At 46.3% G+C, this 12,029-nt stretch overlaps 1 protein-coding gene across 2 annotated transcripts in view; it reads right to left on the bottom strand.

Moving 5' to 3' along the window:
* The window catches only part of INPP5F (inositol polyphosphate-5-phosphatase F), a 182,596-nt gene that overhangs the window by 18,073 nt on the left and 152,494 nt on the right, over positions 1 to 12,029 (bottom strand). For both annotated transcript variants that reach the window (XM_030202612.1, XM_030202613.1), the window contains 2 exons: positions 6,561 to 6,632; positions 5,005 to 5,078 (listed from right to left, as the gene is read on the bottom strand). In XM_030202612.1, the coding sequence (XP_030058472.1) occupies positions 5,005 to 5,078; positions 6,561 to 6,632 (146 nt within the window). The remainder of the gene's footprint in view (positions 1 to 5,004; positions 5,079 to 6,560; positions 6,633 to 12,029) is intronic.

Here is a 12,029-nt window from a genome sequence, read left to right on the forward strand (position 1 = left end):
CTTAACTAATATTTGCTGAGAATATAATAAAAAAAATCTTGAGAAGAAAAATTTACTGTCAGGAAGAAGATTTTTTTTATTGGATAAATTTAATTGCTTCCATAGCATCCCCCTACACTGGCACAGAGGGGGGGTTACACAATCCTACCAGTAGATGGAGACTGAGAACTAATGAGTTCCAATTAAGCCTATAATTGGGCTTTGCAGTCCACTGAAAGTCAGTCTGTTCTCAGCTTCAGCAGACGGTAGCAGTGATAAGCCTGTGCGGTCCCAGTCAGTGTGGGTCCTAGGGGAATTGGATTTAGCCTTGTTTAGATTTGGGGGGGGGGGGGGGTTCCCTTGGGGCTAGATACCAATAATAAAATAAAAGAGAAAAGAAAACCCTCTGTGTTCACTGTTTCTTGCTGCTGGACTGGGGTTGAGGCCCACAGGGGTGTCACACCCAGGTGGCAAGGTCCCTCCCTCATTCCAGACAGGCAGCCTCAAGAGCCTGAGGGGTCCTTAAAAAATAAATAAATAAAAATCGAAGACAGTGTACTGGGGTATTTCTTACAGCCTGCTCCTCACAGCTCCTCTGGCCTTTCCCTCTTGCCACCCTTCTTTCCTGGTCGAGACGTGTTGTGTTCACAGCGGGAATCATTGGGGCTCCTGTGGGCGGTGCAGGGGAGATGAGTTCAGGGTTGTGTCATGCGTCAGTCTCAGAGCCTCAATTCAGCAGGACACTGTTCTTTTTGTGCCATTCGAAGGACTGCTGATGCTGCAGGTTCAGAAGCAGTGGTGGTGCCTATGCAGGGTACGTCTTGCGGGGATTCGGCAGGAGTAAGCTCTGAAGGGGAGCAGTTAATGACAGCATCTCGTTTCATTTTGAGTTGTGCATCGGGGCCACTGCAGTTGGAGCCTGTGCCTTCCCCCATGTCCCAGCATTGTGGTCACACATGTTGCCTGGGCTTTCTGGGTTGGATTTCTCGCCTGATTTTGGTCTTATACAAGGCCTAGTGGCCTGAGGGCTAGTGTTTCAGCTGGGCAGCAACAGGAGCAACACAGTAGGGGGCCCCCTCCTGTCTCCCTCTTCCTAAACAGCGGCAGGTGGACTGGAAGGGCCTCCTGGATTGTGGTTCCCCTGATGTGGATTGGGATTGGGTTGAAGAGGAAGCTCTGGACCAGGATCTTCCTTTGGGGGAGGATGCTTGGATGGAAAAATTGCCCCTAGGAGAGGACTCTTCCTTGGTGCGCATTTTTTCATTGGGAAGAGCTGCAGGAGCTTCTCTCTCAGGTTCAAAACCGGTTTGTGGAGTTGTCTAAGGAGGCACTGAGTACGGCGGATCCGCTTTTGAAAGGCATTCAGAAGTTCACTCAGTTTTTCCCCTAACCACCAGGACATTAGCAGCACGATACAGGTGCAATAGAATTCACCTGATGTTCCTTTCCAGATTGCCCGGTCCATGATCCATCTTCACCCTATTCCAAACCAGGACAGGGAACCTTTGAGGCTCCCTATGGCGGATGCCGTTGTCTCTAAGGTAACCAAGAATACCATTCAGTAGACAGTGCCTCGGCCCTGAAGGACCCTTACGACCTCTGGATGGAGGCGTTGTCAAAGCACCTTTGGATGGCATCGGATGGTACCGGTTCCTGAGGCTATTGACTGTGTTACTCTATCTGGCTTTCTCTCCTGCACTACCATGGCTTTGCTCAGGTACTTCCAATTAACTACAGGGCCTCAGGGAACAGGGAGACAGACTCTGGTGCACTCAAGAGTGCCTTTGGGTGACATCAGATGCCTGAGATAAAAGTGGCACCAGTTCCTGAGGCATCACACTGAAGGTGTACACTAAAGGGGCATATCCCACCCCTTCGTGCACATCTAAGTATCCAATAGAGTTGTCGATATCTGCTGTTACCATGGCTTGTCTGAGCTCGCTTTGTATTTTAACTCTTAACAGAGTTCAAGCCACGCTGTGGATTAAATGTTTTTTTGGTTATTCTTCTGTTAATCAGTGGTGAAGGAGTTACTTATCTTCCTTTTTTTTTTAGTCATTCTACTTTCACTCCATATATATAATATGATTTTTTTTTTTTAAATCTTTAAAAAGGGGCAAATTTCTTCTTAATTGTGCTGATTATATGCAGCAGGAAATTCCAACTGTGATTGGAAAGACAGCATAGGAGAACGCATTCTTACATGGTGAGCTCTGACTTTAAGACCAGTAATCAACCAAAGTTTACACATCATGAATACCTGGGCAGATGCATTCCGACTGAAACTGAACGCAGAAAAAAAACTCAATGCCTCGTACTTACCTCCCAATACAACACAAATAAATTTACCGCTATCAACACACCTAAACTAAATCTGCCAATCTCTGAAACTTTAAAAATCCTTGGTGTCACTATTGACCGCCACCTAACGCTTGAGACTCACGCGAACAACACAACCAAAAAGATGTTCTACTCCATGTGGAAACTGAAAAGAATAAGATCATTCTTTCCAAGATCTGTCTTCCGTGGCTTAGTGCAATCACTCGTACTTAGTCATCTGGACTACTGCAACTCACTATACGCAGGCTGCAAAGAACAAATACTGAGGAAACTTCAAACAGCCCAGAATACAGCAGCCAGACTCATCTTCGGAAAACCAAAATACGAAAGTGCAAAACCCTTACGTGAGAAACTACACTGGCTCCCACTCAAAGAACGTATCACCTTTAAAGTATGCACCTTAGTCCACAAAATCATTCACGGTGAAGCCCCTGCATACATGTCTGATTTAATAGACCTGCCACCCAGAAACGCTAAAAGATCATCCCGAACTTTCCTCAATCTCCACTTCCCTAAGTGCAAAGGCATAAAATACAAAGTACTGCATGCATCAACCTTCCCCTATATGAGCACGCAATTCTGGAATACACTACCACGCAACCTGAAAATGACCTACGAATTAACCGACTTCCGCAAACGATTGAAGACTTATCTCTTTGAGAAAATTTATTGCAAGGATCAAAACACAAGTCCAAACACACTAATAGAAATGCATCAATACACTCTCTTCTGAATTCTCTTACCCCATATTTTCACAACACTTAGAACAATAGTAAGAGAACATAGGGTATAACATTTTTATCTGTGGGTGGAGTTTTATCACCCTATCTTTTCCCCATTGTAACATTCCATGGTTTCTACGCCCCAAACGATTTTGACTTGACTTTGTCTTCCCATAACTCCTCATAATGTAACCCATAATTGTACTGTAACACATTGTACTTCCATCATTCACTATGTATTGTAAGCCACACTGAACCTGCAAATAGGTGGGAAAATGTGGGATACAAATGCAATAAATAAATAATAAATAAATAATTGTTTTGTGATTAAGATTCTCCATCCCCTGTGACCTTTCCCCCCTTCTAAAAACAAACCAAAAAACGCCCTCTTCAAGAAGTTGTTGAAGACCTACTTCTTTGCCAAGACCTACTCCTCACTTTATACCGCTGCATGATGCACCCTCCCTGGCTCCTACCCTGCTAGTTCACCCTGTTAGATGCTTCTCCCCCTGCATACTCCTTGTATATTCTTCTAAGTTTTCCTATTCTGTATTTTATTTAATGTTTGTAAGCCACATTGTGCCTGCATGAGTGGGAAAATGTGGGATATAAGTGAACAATAAATAAATAAATAAATATTCGTAAACATTGGCCATCACAGTTGTCAAGTGTATTTATTGCTAGTACATGGTTCCCCACTCCCTCTTGAAACAATCAAAAATACAAGATATTAACAACGGAGTGTCCCAACGTTTATTTGAGGCTTTTCCTCCATAGAAGATCCTACTACATCGTTAATTGGTAGATATCTTATATTTTTGATTGGTTCATGAATGAAGTGATACTCTACAAGCTTCAGAGTGTTATTTAGACTAATCCCCCACTCCCTCTGCCATGTCCACGTGCACTCACAACTGATACACAGACCCTACTCCAAAGCAGTAATGGGGAAAGAGACCCATGCTTGCTTTTCCAATTAGGGCACTGGGAAAACAAACATCAGACAGGATAAAGGACTCTTGGCAACTTGATAGTCAAAGCAAACCACTCCAAGAGGGAACATAACTTTAAAATTTTCAGTACCTATATTCACAGAACTATGCAAACAGGAATAGCCTAACAGTAAAACTGTAAGAGACATCATTGAGACAGTTGGGGCAAAGGAGAAAGAAGAACACAGGCTAAGAAGGGTTCAGTGTGACAGCAGTCGGGGCAGGCTTGGTAGGCTGAACTAGGAGGTGTTACTCTGATAGGCAGTGCTCAGAGTTTCAGACATAGGAGACAGGAATCGGGAGGATGCCAGAGGAACATGTATCACTTTATCTTACCCAACTCCCAAAACAATTCTTTCAATATTTTCTCACATCATTTTAAAGGGTATTGGAAATGGATCCGTCAGATTCCCATGTCACCACCATTCAGGCTATCAATATGAGCCAGGCATTTATTTATGGTGGGCATGTATTCCTCATTGATCCATTAATTTTCAAGATTCAAGGAACATGTATAGCACAAATAGCAATTTATGAGCCCTGTCTTCTCTGAGGAGGCATGAGAAGAAAAAGATATGTTCAAGGAGGATCTGGGTCCACGTTCCATTCATGTTCACAACTACTCAAGCCTGCAGCATAAAAGTATCAGGAGCATGGGGTCACAATATAATTTTACATAAACTAACATAGTAACATACATAGTAGGTGACGGCAGAAAAAGACCTGCACGGTCCATCCAGTCTGCCCAACAAGATAAACTCATATGTACTACTTTTTGTGCATACCCTACCTTGATTTGTACCTGTCCTCTTCAGGGCAAAGACCATATAAGTCTGCCCAGCACTATCCCCGCCTCCCACCAAGAGAATGTTCCCATGTTTTGTTGTTGTTATACAATGAAACAGCTCAATAATAAGAAGTCAAATGCTTGACACTTACTTACTTTGGTTCTCTCCTAACTCTCAACTCACCTATTTCTATTTTCTCCAAGTCCTCCAGGCTCAGTCGCTGATACTGATTCACTTTATCTACTTCATCATCATAGCTGAATGGAGAAAAATCCACAGCAGCATCAGTAACCAATACTGTAGACAACGTAATGGCCTAATTACAGCAATAGAGAGCAATCCCATTACAATTAGACCATAGAGTTCAATTCTTTACTTAGGCTCCTGTGCCTTCCTGTACTCAATGGCAGAACTTGCAAGTCAAAGGGTCAGGCAGCACCAGACAGCAGCCACATACTGGAATCCACCAACTGTGGCTCCTGAAAGTTCTGTATTCTAGTTTTGCAGCCACGGTACACCACACCATTCCCTGTCCCTTGACACACAGGAAGCGCCCTGGAAGCTGTGACTGAGGACAATATCCCATCCAATCACCAAAGCATTTTTGGGGTCACTCTATAACTGTGCACCTCCATTTAGATGACCCCAAGAAGTCTATTCTAACAGAACCTAAGTGCCATTGTGAAAACCTTTAAGCGTAAAGAGTGCTAGATTTCTATCACTGGGCAAAAAACTCCAAAGGGAATTACTACTACGTTATATCTTTTGCAGTTTTAACAATTATTTCTTTGTCAAAGTTGTCGAAATAATCCTCTCAGCAACACAGCTTTTAAAAGTGAAAGGTAACACTTATAGCAGATTTCACTTGGCTTGAATTTTTATACAGCACTATCTTTCAGCCGTTCGACGGGGGCCACCGTTTCACCCCGGTAACAGGCTTCCTCAGGAACTAAGTGCTGCGTAGTGAAAGATAGTGCTGTATAAAAATTCAAGCCAAGGATTTGATATGATATAATGCCTTTCTGTGGCTACATTTAAAGTGGTTTACATGTTATATATAGGTACATTTTTTGATACCAGCATATCTATATATATAAAACTCACCCTCAACGTCCTATTTGCACTGACGTCACTGAAGCCAGGTTCGTAAGTTCGAAGCTCTGAAGCCACACAAAATCACAGTCTGTGGGCCCTGCCCTCGCGTCAAACGTTATGACTTTGAGGGCGGAGCACATTCTCAGCTCCAACGTTGTACTGCACTGTAGCTCTGCTCCGCCCTCGCGTCAAAACGCGATGACGTCGAGGGCGGAGCACACGTTACTCTATCGGTTCCTACTGCAGGGGCATTCACATGACGCTGAAATCTTCTGTTTCGGCAGGTCAGTGGGGTGGGGGGGCCTTCGGAGAGGGGGGAGCGCCGGCAGCGGCGACATCGGTGGGGGTGGAAGGGGGTGCACTGGCAACACACACATCGGGGGGAACAGAACGGTCACGGACGCTGGGGGGTGTGCCAAAAGGGCCAGGGTCACAGCACATTCGCACGGAGGCTGCAGGGGGGCCGGCGACACACGGAGACACAAAGGGACGGAGGGGAGCCTTGCTAGCGCCCGTTTCATTGCGATTTGAAACGGGCCTTCGTTACTAGTAATATCTAAAACATAAGACATTTTATACAACCAATATAAAATTTACATAACCAATATAAAAAAAAATGTTGGTTTTGATTCTAAATGACTTACTAGGCAACGTAATAGGCGCAGTTTGAAAGCAGCAGCAGAACATCCACATCTTTGTGAGTTGCATCGATAAGACTACAAAAAAGGAACAGAAGAACCTGAAGTTATTTCACCCTTCTGGTACTGGGGCTAGAAGACAGCAGCAGGCACCGTCTGCAGGATTCTAAATAGCGCGCCTAGAGATCTGCGCTGAAATCCAGGTGTATTCTATAACAATTGTACGCAACTTAATTGGCTTAAACTAATCAGCATTGATAACAGCACTTAATAATGAGCACTAACGGGCAATAATTAGAATTTACACACAACTCGCTAAGTGTATTCTGTAAAGAACTGCACCTAAATTATAATACGTGCAATTCAAAAGAGGCATTTCGTGGGCATTCCCAAAATTTACACACATAGATATAGAATATGGCCCAGTGCACGTAAATATACACACAGGGCTTTACACCACATTTTAACTGATGTAAATGGAGGCTTGTAGTTTTAGGTGCTGGGATATCAACTAAGTATATTCTATTTACTACACCTCAGGGGCGTAGCTACGTGGGGCCACGGGCCCCCACAGATTACGCCCTGGCCCCCTCTACATTTGACCCTCCCCCCCCCTGCATCATCAGGTACCTTGTTTGCTGGCGGGGGTCCCCAATCCCCGCCAGTCGAAGAATCTTCTGCAGCGCCGGTCAACTCCAGTGCCTTCGTTTTGTGATCATCTGTTTCTCACGCCTTACGTCCTGCACCGTGCAAGTAGCTCCGTGCAGGACGTAAGGCGTCAGAAACAGATGATCACACAACGAAGGCGCCGGAGAATCTGTTTGGGGTTTGAATCCAACTCCACCCCCCTAGGCCCATTTTTTATTCTGTTCCAGGCTACACTTTCAGTTAGTTGAATGAGATGTTAGGTCAATCTCAGTTATGTCATAAGTACATAAGTAGTGCCATACTGGGAAAGACCAAAGGTCCATCTAGCCCAGCATCCTGTCACCGACAGTGGCCAATCCAGGTCAAGGGCACCTGGCACGCTCCCCAAACGTAAAAACATTCCAGACAAGTTATACCTAAAAATGCGGAATTTTTCCAAGTCCATTTAATAGCGGTCTATGGACTTGTCCTTTAGGAATCTATCTAACCCCTTTTTAAACTCCGTCAAGCTAACCGCCCGTACCACGTTCTCCGGCAACGAATTCCAGAGTCTAATTACACGTTGGGTGAAGAAAAATTTTCTCTGATTCGTTTTAAATTTACCACACTGTAGCTTCAACTCATGCCCTCTAGTCCTAGTATTTTTGGATAGCGTGAACAGTCGCTTCACATCCACCCGATCCATTCCACTCATTTTATACACTTCTATCATATCTCCCCTCAGCCGTCTCTTCTCCAAGCTGAAAAGCCCTAGCCTTCTCAGCCTCTCTTCATAGGAAAGTCGTCCCATCCCCACTATCATTTTCGTCGCCCTTCGCTGTACCTTTTCCAATTCTACTATATCTTTTTTGAGATACGGAGACCACTACTGAACACAATACTCCAGGTGCGGTCGCACCATGGAGCGATACAACGGCATTATAACATCCGCACACCTGGACTCCATACCCTTCCTAATAACACCCAACATTCTATTCGCTTTCCTAGCCGCAGCAGCACACTGAGCAGAAGGTTTCAGCGTATCATCGACGACGACACCCAGATCCCTTTCTTGATCCGTAACTCCTAACGTGGGACCTTGCAAGACGTAGCTATAATTCGGGTTCCTCTTACCCACATGCATCACTTTGCACTTGTCAACATTGAACTTCATCTGCCACTTGCACGCCCATTCTCCCAGTCTCGCAAGGTCCTCCTGTAATCGTTCACATTCCTCCTGCGACTTGACGACCCTGAATAATTTTGTGTCATCGGCGAATTTAATTACCTCACTAGTTATTCCCATCTCTAGGTCATTTATAAATACATTAAAAAGCAACGGACCCAGCACAGACCCCTGCGGGACCCCACTAACTACCCTCCTCCACTGAGAATACTGGCCACGCAATCCTACTCTCTGCTTCCTATCTTTCAACCAGTTCTTAATCCATAATAATACCCTACCTCCGATTCCATGACTCTGCAATTTCTTCAGGCCCAATTGAACATGTTTGTTGTTTTGAGTGAGCCTGGGGGCTAGGGATACCCCATCAGTGAGAACAAGCAGCCTGCTTGTCCTCGGAGAAAGCGAATGCTACATACCTGTAGAAGGTGTTCTCCGAGGACAGCAGGCTGATTGTTCTCACAAACCCGCCCGCCTCCCCTTTGGAGTTGTGTCTTCCCTTGTCTTTGTCTTGCTACATACGGGACTGACGAACACGAGCCGGTTCAGGCGGGAAGATGACCGCGCATGCGCGGTGCGCGAGGACTAGCAAACGTCTTTGCTAGTGAAGATTCCGATTGGAGGGGGTGCCATGGACGTCACCCCATCAGTGAGAACAATCAGGCTGCTGTCCTCGGAGAATACCTTCTACAGGTACGTAGCATTCGCTGAAAACAGTGATGAAGACCACTGATCATTTTAGTAAGCTGCCCTCTAGACAGATTCCGTCCTGTGGTCTCTAGAATTGTACACGATATCCCAAACGAGGTCTTACCAGACTCTTAAACAGGGGCATCATTGCCTCCTTTTTTCCTACTGGCCATTCCTCTCCCTGGAATCTTTCCTGGAAGCAAGCAAGACACGGGAGACACCCTCTGACAGACCCAAAGAGGCAAAGTCTACGCTCTCAACATCCAGGCCGTGAGAGCCAGAGACTGGAGGTTGGGATGCAGAAGCGCCCCTTCATTCTGGGTGATGAGGGTCGGAAAACACTCCAATCTCCACGGTTCTTCGGAGGACAACTCCAGAAGAAGAGGGAACCAGATCTGACGCGGCCAAAAAGGAGCAATCAGAATCATGGTGCCTTGGTCTTGCTTGAATTTCAACAAAGTCTTCCCCACCAGAGGTATGGGAGGATAAGCATACAGCAGGCCTTCCCCCCAATCCAGGAGGAAGACATCCGATGCCAGTCTGCCGGGGGCCTGAAGTCTGGAACAGAACTGAGGGACCTTGTGGTTGGCTCGAGATGCAAAGAGATCTACCAAGGGGGTGCCCCACACCTGGAAGATCTGGTGCACTACTCGGGAATTGAGCGACCACTCGCGAGGTTGCATAATCCTGCTCAACCTGTCGGCCAGACTGTTGTTTACGCCTGCCAGGTATGTGGCTTGGAGCACCATGCCTTGACGGCGAGCCCAGAGCCACATGCTGACGGCTTCCTGACACAGGGGGGCGAGATCCGGTGCCCCCCTGCTTGTTGATGTAATACATGGCAACCTGGTTGTCTGTCTGAATTTGGATAATTTGGTGGGACAGCCGATCTCTGAAAGCCTTCAGAGCGTTCCAAACCGCTCGTAACTCCAGGAGATTGATCTGTAGACCTTGTTCCTGGAGGGACCAGCTTCCCTGGGTGAGAAGCCCATCGACATGAGCTCCACACCCCAGGAGAGACGCATCCGTAGTCAGCACTTTTTGCGGCTGAGGAATTTGGAAAGGGCGTCCCAGAGTCAAATTGGACCAAATCGTCCACCAGTGCAGGGATTCGAGAAAACTCGTGGACAGGTGGATCACGTCCTCTAGATCCCCAGCAGCTTGAAACCACTGGGAAGCTAGGGTCCATTGAGCAGATTGCATGCGAAGACGAGCCATGGGAGTCACATGAACTGTGGAGGCCATGTGGCCGAGCAATCTCAACATCTGCCGAGCTGTGATCTGCTGGGACGCTCGCACCCGGGAGACGAGGGACAACAAATTGTTGGCCCTTGTCTCCGGGAGATAGGCACGAGCCGTCCGAGAATCCAGCAGAGCTCCTATGAATTTGAGTCTTTGTACTGGGAGAAGATGGGACTTTGGATAATTTATCACAAACCCCAGTAGCTCCAGGAGTCGAATAGTCATCTGCATGGACTGTAGAGCTCCTGCCTTGGATGTGTTCTTCACCAGCCAATCGTCGAGATAAGGGAACACGTGCACCCCAAGCCTGCGGAGCGCTGCTGCTACCACAGCCAGACACTTTGTGAACACCCTGGGCGCGGAGGCGAGCCCAAAGGGTAGCACACAGTACTGGAAGTGACGCGTTCCCAGACGGAATCGGAGATACTGTCTGTGAGCTGGCAGTATCGGAATATGCATGTAAGCATCCTTTAAGTCCAGAGAGCATAGCCAATCTTTTTCCTGAATCATGGGAAGAAGGGTGCCCAGGGAAAGCATCCTGAACTTTTCCTTGACCAGATATTTGTTCAGGGCCCTTAGGTCTAGGATGGGGCGCATCCCACCTGTTTTCTTTTCCACAAGGAACAACATCCATGAATGATTTAAAGTCCTAACTTTTGAGGCCGACCCTTTTAGCTTCTTTTTAACCATTTTCCTCATTTTGTCAAAGTCACCCTTTCAATAATTGAATGCTGTTAAAGTAGGTTTCCTTACTGACCACTTAAGATAGCTCAAATTTGATTATGTTATGATCACTGTTTTCCAGCGGATCTAACACTGTTACCTCTCGTACCATGCCCCACATTCCACTAAGGATTAAATCTAAAATAGCTCCCCTTCTTGTCGGTTCTTGGACCGGTTGCTCCAAGCAGCAGTCATTTATTACATCTAAGAATTTTACCTCCCTAGTTCTCCCTGATGTAGCATTTATCTAGTCAAAATTGGGGTAACTATTTTGTTGTAACTGCTTAAGACACAGCAGTATATCAAATTAATAAATACAATCCAATCCAGAACAAGGTTGCCCACTGTCTGACGACTGTCAAACTGAAGAGAAGAGCCAACAATTATTAAACAAAAACTTAACTCAGTGGAAAAACAAGAACAGAGTTGCTAGCTGAGATCCCATTCCCACCAATCTGCTTACCAACATCTCTCCTACAGTTATCCCCTCAATCTGTCACATCCTCAACCTCTCTCTCTCCACTGCTACTGTCCCTGACACCTTCAAGCACGCAGTAGTCACACCACTTCTCAAAAAACCATCACTTGACCCCACCTGTCCCTCCAACTACCGCCCCATTTCTCTTCTACCCTTCCTCTCCAAATTACTTGAGCGTGCTGTCCACAGCCGTTGCTTTGACTTCCTCTCCTCTCAGGCTGTCCTCGACCCGCTTCAATCTGGCTTTCGCCCACTACACTCGACAGAAACAGCACTCTCTAAAGTCTGCAATGACCTGTTCCTCGCCAAATCCAAAGGCCATTACTCCATCCTCATCCTCCTCGACCTATCCGCCGCCTTTGACACCGTCAATCATAATTTACTTCTTGACACACTGTCCTCATTTGGGTTCCAGGGCTCCGTCCTCTCCTGGTTCTCCTCGTATCTTTCCCAACGCACCTTCAGAGTATCTTCTAATGGCTCCTCTTCCACCCCCATCCCGCTCTCTGTTGGGGTTCCCCAAGGATCTGTC

This window comes from Microcaecilia unicolor, chromosome 5, assembly GCF_901765095.1.
Source record: "Microcaecilia unicolor chromosome 5, aMicUni1.1, whole genome shotgun sequence".
Lineage (NCBI taxonomy): Eukaryota > Metazoa > Chordata > Amphibia > Gymnophiona > Siphonopidae > Microcaecilia > Microcaecilia unicolor.